The sequence below is a fragment of the Malaclemys terrapin genome, chromosome 25, assembly GCF_027887155.1.
Source record: "Malaclemys terrapin pileata isolate rMalTer1 chromosome 25, rMalTer1.hap1, whole genome shotgun sequence".
NCBI classification, from domain to species: domain Eukaryota; kingdom Metazoa; phylum Chordata; order Testudines; family Emydidae; genus Malaclemys; species Malaclemys terrapin.
In genome coordinates, this window is record NC_071529.1 from 15,098,534 (window position 1) to 15,118,613 (window position 20,080).

At 51.0% G+C, this 20,080-nt stretch overlaps 1 protein-coding gene across 4 annotated transcripts in view; it reads right to left on the reverse strand.

Moving 5' to 3' along the window:
• The window catches only part of LOC128829094 (zinc finger protein 385C-like), a 202,761-nt gene that overhangs the window by 31,736 nt on the left and 150,945 nt on the right, over positions 1 to 20,080 (reverse strand). For 3 of the 4 annotated variants that reach the window (XM_054014257.1, XM_054014258.1, XM_054014260.1), the window contains one exon: positions 7,082 to 7,224. In XM_054014257.1, coding sequence (XP_053870232.1) covers positions 7,082 to 7,224 — 143 coding nt within the window. Of the gene's footprint in view, positions 1 to 7,081; positions 7,225 to 16,652; positions 19,567 to 20,080 lie in introns of those variants that run through there. The other variant, XM_054014256.1, reaches the window with a different exon arrangement.

Below are 20,080 nucleotides of genomic sequence, written 5' to 3' on the forward strand. Positions count from 1 at the left end.
TGACATCAGCCGTCAGGATCGCTCCAGATCAGGCCTGTTAACCCCTCGGCTTTGGACTGCCCCAGCTATAAAACAGTGGCAACAACCTCCAGGCTCCTGTGGGTCCTTAAGAGTTTAAGTGGTTTGATTAATAAATCGCTAGATTGCGAGGCCGGAAGGGATCACTGGGATCATCTAGTCTGGCCCCGGAACATCCCTAGACTAATCCCTAGAGCAGAGCTTTCAGAAAAACAGCTACTCTTGATTTGAACTCGGTCAGTGACGGAGGAGCCTCCACGACCCCTGGTTAGTTACGCTCACTGCTCACATTTTCAGCTTTATTTGTCTAGTTTCAACTCACAGCCATTGGATCACGTTAGACCTTCCTCTGCTAGATTGACGAGCCCATTTTTACTTATTTGTTCCCCAGATCGGTGCTTATAGACGGTAATCAACTCACCCCTCCTCTGTTCACATAAACAGACTGAGCTCTTTGACTCGATCGCCGTAAGGCAGGTTTTCTGATTCTCGTGGCGCTTCTGTGACCCCTCTCCAATTTATCACCATCCTTCTTGAATCATGGGCACCCGAACTGACCACAGGGTTCCAGCAGTGGTCGCACCAGTGCCGAACACAGAGGTTAAATAACCTCTCTACGCCCAGCCAAGATTCACCTGGTTATGCATCCCAGGATCGCATTAGCTGTTTTGCCGCACACCATCACACGGAGCTCTTAGGTTTGAGGCTCCTAGAGGTGGCTTCTTCTCCTCTCCCTGATGGCAAGTACCTCTGAGCGCTGTACGTTCACTGGGTGCTGCTCCCATCACCACTCACCTGTAGAGTCAGGGAAGGTGTTACACAGTCTGTGGCTGGCAACCCATATGAGCCGTCCTCTCTAACGTGCGGCTCATTGCAACAAGCCATTCTGCCCCTGCTCCAGGCCCGGGGAGCAGCGCTGGACTGGCTAACTCCAAAGGGACCGTTCAAGCCAAAACCTGCGTGGGGCAAGGGAGCTTCCATCCCGTTTCAAGAGAGCTTGTTTCTAGACCTGCGCTTTGGAAAGTGCAGCATGAAACCGCTGCCTCGGCCATCCCCGCAGCCGCTGCCACATCCCATCCAACGCTGAGGGAGAGCAGACCCGACTGACTCGATTCACTGCTTTGGACCCAGAGAGGCAAAGATTTCCCAGAATGCCGGGACACAGGGCCTGTGCTCTGGTTACGTGCAGCAGTAAGTGATGCCGCCTGTCCCTTCCCTCTGTCGACTTACACTAGCCACAGGGCCTCTATTACCGAGGCCCTGAGCATTTCTCAATCTCCTCCCCAAGCCTCCCGAGAGGCAGGGCAGTGCTAGTCATGGACCTCCCAAGTCTCTGCCTCGCACCCTAACCACTGGGCCACCCTCCCCCTTTAGACTCCTTCGCAACAATAAAAACGTCACTTACACCTAGCGCTCTCACTTCGCTGTGCAAACACTCATTCGTTCATCTTGGGAAGTAGGCTGGCCAGAATTATCCCCACGTTACAGAGGGAGAAATTGAGAGACAGAGAAGAAAAGTGACTTCCCCCCTCATATGCAGAGCTGGGAAGTGAACCCTGGCAGGAGTCCTGGCTCCTAGACCCCTGGAAGAAACCTCAAGACAACTCCCCAGTCTAAAGCCAAGAGTTATTGCAGCTGCAGATTTCACCGCTGTTTCACCCTCACCATTTCTTGTATTCAAAAGTCCAAGCTAACGTTGAGTTTTGAAAAGGGGTTCGGAAGTGGGCCATGCAGTGCATAGCTGTTCTGCGGAGCCTGTACGGTCTAGTCACCCGCTTGGAGTGCAGATAGCGAATGACACGCTGTCTCTGCATCTCTTTGTTCCATCAAGCAGATCTGCAGAGAACAGTGTGTTTTTAGCACACAGAGAACTTTGCTAGAAGCACAAACCGACTCCTTTTGGTGGGTGACGCTGAATGGTTCCGACACTTTGATGCCACCTGAGAATTCTTGTGCTTCTATTAAAAAAAAAATAAAAGTACCCCAATAACTTTCTTCCAACTTCTGCCGTCACAGACATTGGACTGGAAAAGCCCCAGACATAACCCTGGCTAGTCTCCTCCCACAGATGAGTGCTGGACTGTACCCCCTACAGTCTATTCTCCCTGGCACCAAGAAAAGTAAAATGTGACATGATGTACTTGTCTTGGCCTATGCTAAATACAGCTCCGCTGAAGGATCTCTGCATTGAGAGCGTACGTACCAATTCCCAGGGCTCAGGAGTGTCTGGTCTGATGCGATTTTCATTTACAGATTCCAGCAGAATTAATTGGAATGCATCCGGAGCCTTCTGTCCCCATCTCCGGAGAGAACTCACACGAAAGCAGATTCTGGGTACAGTGCTTTCAGAGAGCAAATGTCTCTGCTTTATAATCAAGTCCTATTGACTCAAATTACTCAATTTATCCCCGGGATGTTCCTCTTGATATAAATAGAGATCTCCTCGTTGAACTTCCTGCCAGCCACCGAGGTCAGAAACGGGAATTCAGAGGGACAGCGTCAGTTTGGACTGTGCCTTCTGGTATTGCGGTTTTGCAAGACGCTGTTAGATCTTGAGGAACTCAATGCAGCCACAGCCAGAGTGTGCCTCCTGAACACGAGCCCCCATCTCTGGGGCAAGAGCGCACAGCTCGGGAGGATTCGCTTTGCTCCAGAGTAGAACATCTGCTGGGTTCATGAGAGTCTTGTGACCTGCCCAGCATGCAAAGGATTCAGCAGTGGGGGTGACTGTTGCAGAGCATTTCACGGGACGGAGCAGGAGCGGGGCCAGCACATGGGCTTGGGTCAGAAGGTGCAAGTTCACTGACTTGGGTGGAGCTGATCTCTCCTTGCACCAGCTCTGAATATGACCCAGGGTAGCTGGAAATCGGAACTCTAAAGCACGACCAGCTTTTCCTTCTTCCCTCAGCGTTTACGTGGGACTCAGCTGCCAGATGGACTCGCTGAGCTGTCGGCATGGCAGATTAGACGGAAAGGGAGATAAGGAAACACCAGCCTGACTTCCTCTGGTGCAACGAAGCATTAAATGGAGGCTGGAGTCCAGCAGCCCTCCAAGAAAAGGCCTTTGCGGTCATCCTCTGTAAAGCCACCTGCCTAGATGGGGCCTCTGAACTTTCTGCCCCCCCACCCCTCACTTCTTCTGGGTGGCCAAATTCTTCCTTATTCCTGCTGCAACTAGGTCTTGCCTCAACTCCTGCATTTCCAGCTCGAGGGCTTCTTCAGCCTCTGCTCGGCAGCTGGGACGGCTCAGCTGCTCCAGGAAGCCAGACCGTTTCCAAACATAGGTCCTGTCGCTCCACTAGCTTCCTCACCCTCCCGCTCTGCACGGAGGGAGCGGGGCTGTTTAAGGGCAGCCCAAGAGGGATGTAACAAGGATCCCCCCTGCCAGGCCCAAGGACTATCCCACTAGACACCCCACTCAGAAGCACCTGAAGACTGTGGACACCTTCTGTCAGGCCCAGAGCAGCCCCCTCACATTACTCAATAGGGGTCTATGCGCCCTGCAGTGGGCACCTCTGGTCTGGCCAAGCAGTAACCGCAGGAGGCGTGAACGTCAGCCCACGCGCTGTGCCGGCACTAGGCTGACACGCCACTTAAAACCCACGTAAGGGCTCGAGCCTGCGAGGTGCTGGGCACCCGCCATGGCCCTGACCCAGCAAACTGCTCCACGTTCAGGATATGCTGAAGAGCTTTGCAGGATCGAGGCCAGAATGCGCCGCCTCTTGCAGGATCCAGCCCTGAGGATCCCGTAGGCCCTGCGCTGAGCCTCTGCGCCAGCCAGCAAGGGGCTGAACATCACCTGAACTCCGACAGGCTGAGGGCTCAGCCTTGCGGAGTTGGACAGCTGGGAACCCGGATGCCATTTCTGCTGCACTCGGCAGTAGGCCTGCTCCAGAGGCTCTCTCCTCCCTGGAACAATTTTCTCCTGGTTAATTACAAGAATCCGTATTTTTTCCTGCTAGACGGTGCCGAAGCTTTTCCACCGTTCTGTTCTGCAGTGAGTGCGGAGCTGGGTCTGGGGATGCAGCCGGGACTCCTCTTTGCCTAGAGGAGGGACGAAGCAGGCAGAGAGAGGGTGTGCCTCCTTCAGGCTGCCCTCCCAGTGCTTATCCCTGCCTCGGAGAGACGCTCTCCAAAGGGCCTGGGCAACTGAGTCGCTCTGGCCCCATCAGCCACACATCAGCTGGGAACGACTTTCACAACTCCCAGCCAGGGCTGGATTTGAACGGGTCCCCTAGAGGTGTAAGATTTCCATTGAGCGCAGACAGCTTCATCACAGGTTCCCACTGCACATATAGCTACTTACGCCTTGCACAAACACGCACACGCATGGCAAACTGCTACAAGAGCTTCGGGTGAGCCTATCTCAGCCAGGTGTGGAGCACCTCTCTGCTGAGCTAAGGGACCTCGCAGAGGTGAGCCCACCACCAAAGACCTGCTGTGGAATGTCACTGGCTCACGCTGCAGGCGGGGATGGCGTTTCCAGCAAACACAGGGGAAAGGAATTTTCAAAAGCTTCATTTAAAAAACAAACAAACAACATGACAACGGGACACATGCGCCCGGGGAGGTGGGAGGGCAGCCAAGGAGCATAAGGAACAGACTGGGTCAGTTTAGCTGCTGGCTCCAATTGCTATAAAAAGGAACCTGGGCAAAATGGCTGTTAATAGCATCCGCAAAATCATCTTCTACAGTAACCCTGCATTCTAGCCCAGGAGAGAGAGGGGCTAATGGTGGGATTTTAAAGGAGCCCAGGGGAGTTTGGAGCTTGAATCCCGAAGTCAGTGGGAGTTAGGAGCCTACCTCCCCTAATGTCTTTGAAAATCTTCCCCTAAATAATCAGCAATAATCACGTGCACTTCCATAGCGTGTGTCATCCCTGGACCGCAACGTAATTGACAAAAGGAAGGTCAGTGTCACCCTCTCTGTCTAGGAGAGGGGGAACGAGGCACAGGATCCACCCCTGTTGTCAAACTCAGAGGCCTGAAGTGATGTATTTAGGTGCCTAAGTAGCCACACAAGCGCAGCTTCATTTTCATCTGGGCCGAGCGCTCAGGGCTCCCGGGGAAGGGAAGATTTAATAGGTTACACAGCCCGAAGGAACCACTGCGATGATCACAGCACAGCCCTGCAGTCAGTCCCGTTTCGGCCAACACGTTTGCAAAGTTTGGTCTAACCGACTTGCCCATGTTCCCCCTGCAAACCAGGGGCAGAGTCCAGAACAGATCTCAGGTTTTCTGTGTCTATACTCAGCCCGTTAGACCACAATGTTTCCTCTTCAAAGAGGTGATTCACCAGGTCTTTGTATGTCTAACATCTACTAGTCCAGCAAGTCCGAGACGTAAAAGACCTACCAGGTCAAGTCCGTCTCCCAGCAAGTCAGGACAGAGTCTTCAATGGAGGATGCAAAATTGGGATTGGCTGTCTTTCATGCGCTGTCCTCCAAGCACAATCGACTCACGTTCTCAGTTTCCCTATGGGCGTCCATCCCCATTGAACCCCAGGGCCACCACTGCAAATACCAGCGCAGATCCTTCCTTACAGCTGGTTGGCAAATGATTTTTGAATGAAAAAAACAAAACGTTTTTTGACAAAAACATTGTAATTGAAAAATTTTCATATGAAATCCAAAAATGTAAAACCAACCTTGTTTTGGGAGGGTGGTGGTGGGGATGTTAAAACCTCCATTTAGTTGAAAAAGCCATTTTCCAATGGAAAAAAGGGTTTAATGGAAATTTTTTGCAACCAGCTACAGGAAGAGGCCCCTGAAATTCCCTGCTGGTTAAGGGGGCAAAGGAGGAGGAGATTAAACGCCTGAGACGATATTATATAAGTATCACATAACCAAGGCCCGGGCTCGCCTGCAGATTGACCTTGACGTTAGTATACTAACAAGAGACATTATGCAAGAAGCTGACAACAAAACCTGGAGAGATGGCAGCTGACGGATTCCTTGGACCCTTAGATGTGTTTAATCTCAGAAAACTCCCCTCCAAAGCTATTTTATTGCTATTGATTCTGGGAGCAAAACCCAATTGATCTTGGTCGAAATGAAGCATTTTTAAAATGTCTGTTTATAATAGTGATGAATGGAGCCTTGTGGGAGTGATCTGGGCAGCACCCCCGTTTCAAAAGCGAATGTGTGTCTCCTTGGTCAGTTTCAGAGCCCTCCTCCCTCTGCAGCAACAGACCCAGGGAGCGCGCTCACCCAGGGTTTTGCAAACACGCTTCCCTTGGCATGGGCAGTTTATCGCTCAGCAGACCCCTTTAGCAAACCAGGAAATGAGCTGGGCGGGTGCGGAGAGGGGTGAACCCGTAATTGGCAGCTAATAGAACAAGAAGGGCTCCATGTGAGAAGGAATTTACAGGACGATGGGACTAATGAGAACAAGGCAGCCTGGGTCAGTGGGTAGGGCAGTGCCTTGGGGCGCAGGAGATCTGGGTTCTGTCCCCTGCTCTGCCACTAATCTGCTCTGTGACCTTGAACGAGTCATGCTGCCTGTTGCCCTTCCTGTGACCCATTCGATGCCACCTGGCACTGAACATTGCCAGCCGTGGTTAAAGGCAAAAGGGCCCCTTCAATCTGGCCACCCAGGTGTGTATTCATAGGGGGTCAGGCTTTTCACAAGCTCCCATTGCTGTTGGCAGGTGCTGCTGAACTGTCAATCTGGGCCAAACCATGGGCGTTTAGTGCTTCTGAAAACAGAGGCCAAACCCTGCTGGGAAGGGAGCCCGGCTCCTGCCAACGCCAGATTCCCAGGATCCATGCCCTGAGTCCATCTGTGCTCGCCTAGAGCGACTAGCATCACGGGCCCGCCCACCAGCTGCTCCCTGGCTAACGTGCTGCTTTTCATCGCACCCTCATTTCTGGACTATTCCTTCCCCACTCCCTGAACATGGAAAGCCCTTGTCGGGGTTACGTTGTGAGCAGTGACGGGTTGTCTGTCCTTGCTGGCATTTCCCCCTGCCCCCCTCGTACCCTGGCGCTGCTGCGTTTCCGACGCGGACGCACGGATCTCACCCCTTCCAGCCTGAAAGTTCTTTGAGCCTTGTAATAACTCACCGCGTTGAAGTTGGGGAACAGGTTGAGTGGGGACGTCCCATTGAGTCTAAAGGTCAGGAAGTGCTTGATGTCCAGTGGCGGGTGTAGGGGTCGCCCAGGAACAGACAGCGATGCTAGGAGGGGGCTGCTGTGCCCAGATGGACCTACACAGAGAGGGAAGGAGACACAACATTGAGATTTTTCTTAATTAAATCACCCGGAAAAGGGCAAATGTCAACTCTGGAATTTTGAATTAAAATGGTGTTTTGGCTTTTTGGTTTTAAATAACTGAAATTACATGAGACTGACAGGAAAAGGGAATTGTTTTGCCTTGAATTGGTTCAAAATGTCCCACAGGGAAACGGAAACATTTCAAACCACCAGCTTTTTGTTTTAAATTTCTCATGTTAAACCCCCCGTTTTCCCAACTATCTCTAATAACCCTGACAATGCCCACCGAGAAATACGGGGGCCTCTCTCCCTCCAACGGGATTCTGGGTAGGTACAGGGGAGTGCTCTCGCAGATCCTGATGCAGGACTGGGGCCTCTGACTGTAGGCTGCTTGGGGTGGGGACCTGGACTTGTTTTGAGTCTTGTACAGCTCCGAGCACACGGACACTTAAAACTATAGAGACAACATGGCAATAAAAGCAATGGAGATGCAGAGGGAGTAGCTGGACTAGCTAGTCACAGGGGAGGAGGGAGGTACACATCCCCTGGCTCGGCGGTTATGCTAAGCTTGTCAAAGGAGTTTGACTTCCAGTGGGATCTGAATGCCTCATCTGAGCTTTAGGCACTGGGGAACAGCCTCAGTTCTCCTCCGCCACTGGCTAGGATTAGAAATACAGCTGCCGGTGCTCCTGCTGCCTCTCCCCACCTCCCGCAACGTTCCCCCCGATGGGTTATTAGCGTCTAGAATAGAAACACCCACATCCCGAGCGCCACGAACCAGCTTCCCAGGCTGCCGCACGCCTTCCCCCGCAGATTGGCGGTGAGCGCCGGTGCGTGATCTAAAAATAGCCCGAAGTAAATAAAAAAAAAAAATATTGTAGGAACTGGGGAAAACCGAATTGGTTCCAAACAGCCAGAGGCTCTTCTGGGACCTGAGCAGAAACTGGATTTGAATAACCAGATCTGAGCTGAAAGACGAGTGTCAGACAGCATCAAAATCAAAGTCAAAGTCACTGCCCCTCACCCGTCGAACCTGCTTTTCCTCCCTTTGCTTCGCCCCCTACTTCCATTCCTTTTCAGCAGCTCTAAGGCTGAGGTTCTGCGTGCGGCTTACGGCCCAGTGCCTGGGACCTCCCCATGCCTACCTGGCGGGAGGCTTTGCTATAAACACACCCGGAGCAGGGCTGGTAATTCCACTGATTCCTCGGCCCAGAGAGCACCTGGGTTTGAGCACGAAAGGGGGAGGGGTGTGAAGACTTTAAGGAGCCCGGATTTCCAAGCTCTGAGCAGATGAGCTAAGGGAACCGCCCCCAGGAGTTATGGACTGTCACATGGACAACCGATGGAACAGATCCGCTGGGCCTGATCCTCAGCGTGGGGGAACGCTGTGCTGTGCTGGGGGAACGGACGATGTGGGGCGGAGGGCTGAGATGGCGTCTTCCCCCCCTCGGCCTGCCTGCTGTAAGTCAGAGCAGCGTCCGGGCTGCTCTAACATCGCTCTGCTCTCCCGGAGGCCCGACACCAGCCATCGCACAGTTCCCTCCCGCCCCGTCCCGCCCCTGAGCTGCGCCCTAGGCCAGTAGCGGGGAGCAGGGCAGGTGTACAGCCCTGATGCCCCTGTGCAGAGATGATTCCCTCCGCGCCCATTGCAAGGTCCCTTCAAACACCTTAGCTGCTCTGGCAGCATGGAGGGGCCGCAGCACCAGCCAGGATCAGGCTCTCTGATGCCAAGGGCTGAGGCGGGCAGGGCTCGCTCAAAGCAACCCAGGAACTTCACTCTCCTAAACACACAGGGGGGCCCCTTCAGGCTCAGCGCTGGGGAGTGAGTCTCTTGGGCAAAGCGTTATCCACAGGGCGTGGAGCCAGGCCAAGGCACCCCGCCCCACCTACAAGGCTGCGTGGGGAGCCCTTTGCACTGTGGAGAGGGTCCCTTCTCTGGTCCCACACGGTCCAGTGTGGGAGGGAAGGAGGCCGGCAGAGCCACATTCATGTGGGTCCAGGGGCCCTTGGCGGAGGGGCTGAGGTCTCCGTTCCAGGCTATCGGCTGGAAGAGCCGCTGCAGAGGGGCTGCACGGGAGCCCCCCGAGACTGCACAGCCAGCCTTGACACGGCGGGAGAGGATGCCAGCCTTCAAGCTGAGCAGCGCCCGGGATGCCCAACATCTGCACGGGCTCCTGGGAGTGCTGGCTCTTTGGGCGGAGCTTATTTTGTGGGAGGAGCTTGGAAGAACACTGTCGCTCTCCCCCGTTCAACCCCTGGGTGGGGATTAGGAAGAAATTTCCCCTTTGGGGCAGGTCACTCCATAACCACCCAGCGAAGGACCTTGCACCTTCCTCTCCCCAGCTGGTGCTGGCCACTGTCAGAGACAAGGGATTGAACTGAATGGACCATGGACCCGTTCTGCTATGGACGTTCCTATGTGCCCATCTTGCTTATCAAGTAATAAGTGCCCCCTGATCTGTGCCTTGAGGCCTCCTGTCTCCAATGCTTCTTGGACTAGAACTTTTAAAACTCTTCAGCTGATAAAGGTGTGCCGGCTTGTTACCGTGGAGCGTGAAATGTATTATTGCCGTAAACCTCACCGGTCACTGCAGACGTGAAAACACGCCGAGCGCATCCTGCCCTGCGTGCTCGCTGAGATACAGCACATCAAGCTGGCTTCATATTCCCTGTGCCGCGCCCGGATAACTACAGGAGAGGCAGGAGCTGACAGCCGGCTTTAAATCACACACAGATGCTAAGAGAGGTCAGAGACATATTCCGATATAACAAGACACATTTCTGTTCTAAAGAGATCCCAGTGGCCTTAAATAAATCTCCAAAATCACAAACATGCCGTTAACGGAGCCACACAATTAACTTGGGACAGCTGCTGTATTTGCATGAGAGCAGAACGATGACTGACAGCATGGAAGCTCATCAGACGCTTAATGGTGGGGTCTGGATGAGGTCTTACCGTTGCAGCGCTGCTAGCAAAAAGTCAGGTGCTTCCAGAGAAAGGAGGTGGGTTTTGAACACTGCGTTCAGCTCTGGTCGCCCCATTTCAAAAAAGACACATTCTGTAAGGCCGCGGAGAAGTTCTGTGCCTGCTATAGAAACACAAGCCTTTTCCCTCACCCGAAAGAAATGTGACAGAGAAGAACTCGCAGTGACTAGAATACTAACCCCCAGCCGTGTTCTTCTATAGCATTGCTCTTTCACTGATCTCCAAGCGCTTTACAGGGGAGGGCAGTAACTCTACCCCCATTTTACAGCTGGGAAAAACAGAGGCACAAAGACACGAAATGTTTCACCCAGGGTCCCCCAGCAGGCTAGCACGCGAGCTGGGAACAGAACTCCCATCTCTACCCACTGCCTCTTCATTATTACCGTGAAGGCAGCAAGAGAGGGGGCCGTTCCTCAAAGGGACAAGTGACAGTGCGGCATCTAAATCTCATTGGTGAGATCCTGGCCTCAATGACTCACACTGACTTCAGCTGGGCCAGGATTTCACTTGTGTCTTTCATACGCCCCCTCCAGAGTCACTTCAGACCTGAAGCCTCCACTCCAGCTTTCCATGCTGTTTAGAGACGCACTTAAGCGTGTGCCTAATTGTTCTGCCGAATCAGGGCCTTCATCAGACACTGGCCGTTCTTTCTATGTATTTCAGATTCTTCACTGGCATCAGCCTGGCGGATCGGGGAGTCAAGAGGAAAAACTGAAATTCCAAGTTTGCAAGATTGTTGAATTTCAGAATAAAAAGCATGACACACTGGCCCTCCAGGCAAAAGTGACCTCTTTCTGGGAGAATGCACATATTCATTTCTTTCTCTTTATAGGAGCTATCCCTGAGCCAGTTCTAACTCCAGGGTAAAAATTACTGTTTGCTTCATCAGGCGTGCATTGATCGAATTAATTCCAAAATCACCCAGGAGGGAAATCTGGGAAACAGTTTAAAAATAAACAAACAAAAAAATAAATAAATGGAAAGAAGCGGAAAACAAAAAAAGGCAAAACCCAGCAAAAAATGGGTGAACGGCACATAATGAACTTTCTGGGGCGTGAAACGGTATTTCTGCATCGCATCATCTGAGCTGGCGTGGCACAGCATCCGGCGGGATCGGCGCCCCCTAGGGAGGGCCCCGCGTCCCACCCTTTTACATGCAATGGTAATACTAGACCGGAAAGCAGCATCAGAGTGACTGGATTTGGGACTGGACTGCGAGGGCATCTGCTCATCTTTGTCCGTAAACTTCAAAATGTTTTTTTTCCTCTTTTGCTGTTTTTAAAGAACGCTGACGTTCACATGGTGAGGAATGATGCCGGTGAATTGTCTCTGCCCCTGTGGATGGTTAACGGGCTAATCGGCGACTGCAGCTCACCAAATGCAATGGCGTTGCTGCGCTGGTGGAACGTGGCGATTGCTAGCACGGTGCCCCTGACGTGTGGGGCCGGGAGCGTCGTTATTACCACAAGAAGAGCGCTTGTAACTAAGCTACAGACAGCCGCATGGTTTGGTGGGGACTATTCTCAGAGAAGAACTCCCCGGGAAAACCCCCAGTAACAAGCACGTTTGGTCTGCTAGCAAGAACGACGGCCAACACTTACGTTTGTGCTTAACTTTAAGCTTGTGCTTCAGTGCTTGGCTGAATCAAGGACTTGGTTCTCGCTTCCCTCAGAGAGACTGGTACTTAGGTGATTCTTAGTACAATAGACCTACCCAAGATCAAGGCCTCATTGTGCTGGGTGTGGTACAAACACATGGGAGATTGTCCCTTCTTTGAAGGGCTCACCCTCTATCTATCCTAGGCAGACAAACAGTGGGAGAAAGGCTGAATATCAATATCCTTATCCCCATTTTACAGAGGTGGGAACTGAGCCACAGAGTTAAGTGACTTGTCCAAGGTCACACAGCAAGTCTGTGGCAGAGCTAAGAACAGACTCCAGCCTTCCTCCCCAGTCCTAGTGCAGCGTCTTCCACACAAGATTCTGTGTCTCTCCTCTTGAGTCTGGCAGGCTGATCAACAGGCCATATGACTCATGCTGCATAGAGCAGTGTTATCTAGTGGTTAGAGCCCAATGGTGTGAGCCAGGACTCTTGGTTACTTCTATCTGCTTTGCCACTGACTTACTCTGTGTCCTTGGGTAAGTCACGTCACCTCTCCGAGCCTCAGTTTCCCCAATTGCCCAATGGGGATAATATTATTACAGGCATTCAGATACTGTACTGTGGTGAAAAGTGGGGTATAAATGCACAGGGAGAAAAAGACAGACAGGGACGGCAAGAGACCATCCTGATCCATCTGCAGATAACGTACCCTTGAAATGCCCTATGTCATACCGGGTGCCGTGTGCATGGCTAGAGAGCGAAGCATTCGGGAGTGAGAGAGTTACTCAGAACCGCTCTTACCGTTTGGTGTCCCACGGATTGTGACTGTCAATCAAGCCTATTTCTCAGGGTGGAAGCCGCTTGTTTCTGTACCCAGCGCTTAGAAGTCCCAGCAGATTGCAAGACGAATGGTCTGTCTCCTGTATCACCGCATGTCTGTAACCTGGAGCCTCACAGAAAGATCCGGGCTGATGATCCAGCTAGACAGCTTGCCCTCCGTGCCGCCCCGGCTTGGCCTCCGAAAGGTTACGAAAGACGACAATAAAACCTGTAACAATGCTCCCCCCCCCCCCAAGATAGGGAGGCGAGGGGACGCTCATCGGAGCAGAAAAACTGCCAGGGTTGGAATAACGGGAGTGAGCACAGCTGTAAACATGGGAATAATCACCCACGCTTCATCAGCTGCCAGACATCGGCCGGCAGAACCTCACAACAGGGAAGTGAGGCAGGGAAGCGTTATCTACCCCCAGAAAGGGAAACTGAGGCACAAGCTACTCTGTCTTAGGACAGTTGTTCTTGATCTTTTCCATCCTGAGACACTTCCCTCGCCCCCTTCTATCTAGCTGGGACCTCCTTCCCTTTCACAATAGGCTCCATGTGACTCCCCCTTCTCCACTCCTTAAATAGTGAGTAACGGCTGCTCTCTTCCCTCGCCTACACATTTTAGAGAGAAAACAAACGGTAGCAAAGTCTGGTCAGTGAGATGCGCTCATGCCAAGGGCTGAACATTCAGTGCAAAATCGCTTATGATCTTGCAGCTGTATCACCAAAATATAGTTGCAATCTAGCTGATATTAACAGCTCTAACAAAGAACAGGGCTGGGGACACGGCTAACTCAATCGCCTCTTTCAACATGGACCTAAGATTGAAATCCTTGGTTTCGTTATTCCAGACAAGTGGCTTTCCATGCTTCTGCGCAACCCAAGAACATGCATCCTCCAGCTAAGAGTGTGCTCTTCCGCTCTGAAGAGGGACTCTGACAATTACCCCGGTGTTTTATTGCATCTTGCCACCCATATAAAATCCAGTGAGTGTAGAAGGTAAGAGACTTCCCTCCCCACCTGCCCAGCTGCCACATCTAAAAACTCCACCTTGGGTGCTGAAGTGAACTTAGGAAATTCCTTTTTCATGCATCGTCATCAATAATCAAGAGCAGGCAGGTCAAATATCACGCTTAGGCTACATCTACACTACGGGGGGGGGGGGGGGGGGTCAATTTAAGATACGCAAATTCAGCTACGCGAATAGCGTAGCTGAATTCGACGTATCGCAGCCGACTTACCCCGCTGTAGGGACGGCGGCAAAATCGACCTCTGTGGCTTCCCGTCGACGGCGCTTACTCCCACCTCCGCTGGTGGAGTAAGAGCGTCGATTCGGGGATTGATTGTCGCGTCCCGATGGGACGCAATAAATCGATCCCCGAGAGGTCGATTTCTACCCGCTAGTGATGACTCTGCAACCAGAATTTGGACTCAGTGGGTTGTGTGGGTATAACTGAGGAAGAATTTGAACCAGCTGCGTCTTTCTCGCTGGCCATGATGTGTGACTCCCACAGGACACAAACGGACTGTCGGATCCTAGTGGTAGGTTAGGGACACAATGGTGGTCTTTTTCCCTTGTAAGCTGAACAATTCTGATCTGGAGAGATCACTTCTGCAGAGTCACTTTTCAGAATAACCTTTTCAGAAGATACAGAGACAAATTGGTGCTGCACATTCCACCACAGCAGGTGGCTCGCGGGAATCCAGGAAGTGGGGTACACAATGAACCTCGCCCACTTTCCAGCACTCAGACGGCGTTGGTTTTTTGTCGAGTTTGGCCCCACTGGTAGAGCAAGCCCCTGATTTTTAATCTGTTAAACACAAACCTCACTTCCACCTATGCAATAAAGTTCACCAAGGCCCCTACTCTCCTTTAGCTAGCGTGTTCACGAGCTATCCTGAAGCTCTGAGAGGAGACGGATGGTGACAGATGGAATACCAGGCCACACACTCTTAGAAGAGCAAATGCTTCCCTAGGAAATGCCTTTACCAGCTTGCTGCAGAAATACCTAGGGAGAGAGGCAGAAGTCAAGGGGCAGAACTGTGGCAGCTTTAGGGATAAATAATTGGAAATTCACAGGCCCCACTGCTGTATTTGTTATAATAATCACTGATGGCACCTTGAAGTGTTTGCGTCATTTACTCTGAGAGAGAGATGAAGGGAAGGGAAGGGTGATTTTGTGGGTAAGACACTGGACTGGGACTCAAGAAATCTGGGTTCAGCCACTGGCTTTGCCACAGACTCTGTGACCTTGAACCAGTCACTTCATCTTGCTAGGCCTCAGTTTCCCCATCTGTCAGGTGAGGATAATCTTTAAGGCATTCAGATACTGTCGTGTGGTGACAAGTGGGGTATAAATGTAGGAGCAGAAAAAGACAGACAGGGATGGCAATGAACTGCCCTGCTCCATCTGCAGATGGTGCAGCCCTGATGAGCCAAGCCATATGTAATGCAGTGAAGGACGCAGGAGTGAAAGCGTTACACCGAACCATTGTCACCATCTGGAGTAACCCAAGGATTGTGACTGTAAATTCAAGTCTGATTAGAACCCAAGAATATTTATCATGGTGGAAACAACTTATTTCTGTAGCCAAAAGTCAGAAGTCTAAGCACACTGCGAGATGAATTGTGTCTCTCAATATCACTACATTTCTTGTCACCCAGCCTGTGTCTTCGTTTGAGTTACGAACTCTTCGGGGTAGGGACTTTCTTTTCCTAAGTGTCCGTACACCGACTAGCACAATGCATCCCTGGTTTCAACAGAGGCCTCTTGGTGCTGCTGGAATACACATAATAACGTAGCTAAACATGAAAAGGGTAGTGCAGTCTGAAGGGTTTTACTTGCTGGATTTACTTTACAAGTATGCAGCCGCTTTTGGTCCCAGGATACTAGAGATGGGGCGGGGCGGGGCGGGGGGGGGAGGAAATATATTTTATTGCACCAACTTCTGGTGGTGAGAGACACGAGATTTCGAGCTCACACACAGCTCTTTTTCTGGAAGGTCAGGTGACTTTAAGAGTGTCCGTTATGAAGTCCCCTTGTTTGTGCGGTACGTGAGATGGACAGCACAGCCACGCAAGCAGATTTCACGGCTTGTTTTCACCGTAAGGGAGAATGGTGCATAACCCATTGCAGCGCCGATCCCCGACACAGACAATCAGCATCCCACAAGACCGGGTCTCCGATTTATTACTGCACAGCGGACCCTGAGGAGCAAATCGGGCTACGTACAAAGTGGTGCAATTCTATTGCACTCAGCGGAGTTACGCTCGCTCGCTCTCGGACTGAATCTGGCCTAACGCAGTAGCAAGAGCTGGATTCTTAGGCCTGGTCTACACCTACAACGTAGTTACAGCACTCAGGGCGGGGGAAAAGTTTGCATCCTGTGTGGCATAGTTAGGTTGACCTAAGCCCCACTGTAGACGCAGCAAGGTCGACGGACCCAGCTCCCTCTCGAGGGGATGGACTGACGACAGCAATGGAAACCCCCCTTCCGTCACGTTAGCAAGTGTCCACACTGGAGCGACGTAGCTGCAGCTGTGTGGCTGTCCCTCTGTAGCGCCAGAAGTGTAGCTACATCTACAGCCCCCGAACTGCTGGAGGAGAAACACCCCACTGAAAACAAGGACAGGATGGTGATGGAGAGACGCTCACAGGGACAAGGTCAGATCTGGCCCCCCAGGATCGACACTGGGGAAGCATCAGGCATCACCACTAACACTGGGAATTCAGGCCTGATCCAAAGTCTACTGAAGTCAATGGATAGACTCCCACTGGGCTCTGAGTCCTTAGTGGGAAAACGTGCGCTGGTGCATGAAACGAGGACAATGTGATGGCTGCCGGGAAAGCACAAGAGGCTTGGTTCTGCCTGGTGGTAAACAGGGACGGTGCTGCTCAGCATGGGAACCTGGAGACTTGTGGGATTTCTGACCTCCTAGGACAGCTAATCTTACCCAAACTCTTCGCTAGACAAACACAGCTGTGCACAAGCATTAAAATGACATGATACTTTAGTCGAATGTTTTGACTTTATTGCAAATTAAAACCAGTAATAAGGGTCTTCTCCCTCTTCCCTCCCCCAAACTAAGAAAAACACCGCAAGTAAGGTAAGGTAAAAACAAACAAACATAAGCCCATGTAATTAACAAAGAGGACACGTGCCATGCAACACAGACTCTATCCGGCCATGGTTACAAAGATTAAACGCTTGTGTACCAACCCCATACGGATAGAGGAGCCGTCTTACCCTCATCTGTCCCGATATCACTCACTCCAAGGTGAGGGAATGTTTAAAAAAAAAAAAATCAATAGAAACAAAACTCAAGTTTGTCCGTAAGGTAGATGTCACAGGACATTTTCTTTGGTTGTAAGATTGCAGAAGGCTTAGACTGCAACGGAAAGGTTAGGGACAATGCATTGTTCTGAAAAGACCAGGAATTCACTGTTTATTACTTTTTTGGACCCCTGTATATAATTTATTCTGTCATTGCAAAAAAAAAAGTCCTTTTAGATATCTTTGTATTTTAACACTAGGAAAGTTAAGATATATTTATTTAATATATATCTATATTTATATAAATTTATATATATACACAAACATATATACACAAGGATGCATTTAAAAGTTACTATTTCCTTGGTGATTACAATATCACTCTCCAAATTACTTGAATTTGTAAGGATCATGAGTTGATTCCAACACTAAAAATATTTTGTGCTATGTGCAAGGAATTTTAACAGGACACTGCTAGGCATGATGAGATGTGTGACAGAGCTAGAAAGATATGCCGTCTCTTCAGTGTTCATTCTCTAGGCTCCAAAGAGAAAAAATTGGATATTTTCTGCAGAACAGAACATCAAGAGAAAGCTGCCAGGAACGGTGTGCGTAAGCAACGTTATGTTTGAGCTCAAGATATGAGATTTTTTTTTTGAAGGAAAGAGAAAGTGAATCTAAACACAATTTGAAATTTAATAGTGTGGTTAAAACCAGCAGGAAAAATGGATATTAAACATTTCAGCCAATTCAATCAAATTTCTTTTGAGATAGCAGGTCCGAAATGAATTTAAGAAAAAGCTCCCTTGTCCTGCTTCACAAAAGGACTTGCTCAAAAGCTCCCAGTGCTGAACAGAACACTCTCGCAACATTTCACATTTAGCCCTAGATTCTGGAGCGTGTTCGTGTAGCTGCCTGATCAGAACTGATGGAAGAGATGAGAGTGGTAAAGCAAAGGGAAAATCATAATAATGAGAACAAAACAAAACTCCACCCTTAGATATTCTTGCTTAAATGTAAGGCCTCACACCCTATCAGCAGGGTAACGTTATCTTGGAGTCAAAAATCTCTCGTATTTTCACAGTCGATCACCCCAAAAGGTGGCTTGGTTTTCATCTTATTGAACCTGTGCCATGATGAAATCGGATTCTCTCAGACTTTCGTAATACTCAATGGCTAACGCAAAGTCAAACTCGTTAACGGTGGGCCCGTCTATGGCAATCTTCATGAAGTTGGACAGGCCGGAGTCCTTCGCGTAGCGCCACTGGCTGCGTTTCATGAGTTCCCGGCCCCGGTTGATCTTCTCATAGAGCACCGAGCCCAGAGGCAAGGCCAGAGCAACGGCAGCCAAGACAGCGAAGTCCGGGAAGAGCTCGTGCATTTCGGAATGGCTGTAAACCAGCTTGACGCACAGGTCCTTGAAGGATAACTGGCCGAGGCTGAACACGATCCGTTTGAAAAGGGGGAAATCGTTCAGCGCCCTTTCGCTCACCACCACCCGGGAATAAGCCTGCAAGAGGAAGTTCAGTTCGGTGATGCCGTAGCTGCCAAGATCATCCAAAGACTGGGGGTAGCACTTGGGATTAAAGATGGCGGAGAAGGAGTTGACAGCCTCAAGCATGTGGCTAGGGAACCTATCCAGCAAGTTGCCCCGCACACTCTCGAGGTAGGTCTCTTTCAAGTGCTCAAAGTTCTTCAGGTGCACCTTGGAGCAGCTGGCGAGCTCCACCCCTTTGTAGTAGAAACGGCTCTCGTCTTCCCGGTCCTCTCGGGGATGCTCATTCATCTCGTTGAGGAACTCCTGGAAGTTCTGGCCGCTCGTGGTCTTCTGGGCCTGCAGGGTGGTGGCGGTGGCAGCGACGATGGGTTTCAGGATGGAGAGATCGAAGTCCTCAATCTGGAAGAACCGACTCAGCTTCTGGAAGATGGGGAGGACATCCAGGAGGATCTTTGTGAAAGCCACGAACTGGAACTTCTTGAGCTCTTCGCAGAGGCCAAACGCCACAGGGGACCTCTCCGATTCGCTCTCCAGCAGAAGCACCAACGTAGGCCAGGAGGAATCAATTGCCTTCACAGCTGGGAAGATGGAAGTCCAGTGGATGGTCCTGGGGCCCTCCAGGTCTATCTCGCATAGATCCAGGACACTCTGCAGCTCCTGGAGGCTGTTGCTCTCCCCTTTGAAGCTGGAGTAGAGTCGGTAGACGGCATCCACCGTGGTCTCGTATTTCCGGACATACTCAATATTAACGACACTCTCAGCGGGCAGCAGGGAGCTCCTGTGGGACACGCAGTGCAACTCAGTGAGAAGAGGACAGATGGACTTCAGCTTGGTCCCCACCCCATTCAGCCTATCGGCCATCAGGGAAGAGCTGTCAGAGCTGAGCCACGTGATCTTCATGGTGGGAACGCCAAAAGAGTGCATCACCTCGACCGCTTTGTCCGCCACGGTGTAGGCCTCCCCGGCTGGCAGCTCAAAGCTGCCCAGGAATGTGATGGAGGTCTGCCCGTCGCACGGGGAGACGGTGGTTGTAAACATGACCAGGTTCCTGTGCTCCAGAATGTCGACCGTCTCGTCCACCACCAGCCCAACGAATGGCGAGGCTTTCATCTTGTGCCTGTCCTCGTTGTGAAGGACTTTGACGATCGCTGCCTGAGCCAGTTAACGAAGCAGCATCGGGGTGGGCAGGGGGGAAAAAGAAATTAAAATGAATTTCGAAGCATGCTTAAAAATATCCCTACAAGCTGCAAGGCGTCCTGATTCTGATCTCACTTAACCCAGGGTACAGCCCTGACTCAGGAAAGCATTTCAACACGGGCTTCACTTTAAGTCCCATTGACCTTCCATGAGTCTTAGGGTCAAATTTTCAAATGCACCCAAATGACTTAGCCTAAATCCCATTTTCAAAAGCACACACGTGACTTAGGAGTCAATGAACATCAATGGTACTTGGGCACTTTTAAAAATTGTTGCTCCAAGATCCAGATGTTTAAAGGGAGTTAGGTGTCTAAATTGCTTTAAAATTGTGGCTTAAGTGACGACTTTCAATGAGACTTGGGCGCCTAAATCATTTTTGGAAATGGGACTCTGGTGCTTTCAGAATGTTACCGTTTGGTTCCTAGGTCACTTAGGAGTCAATGGAAGACAGTGGGACTTAGGCGCATTT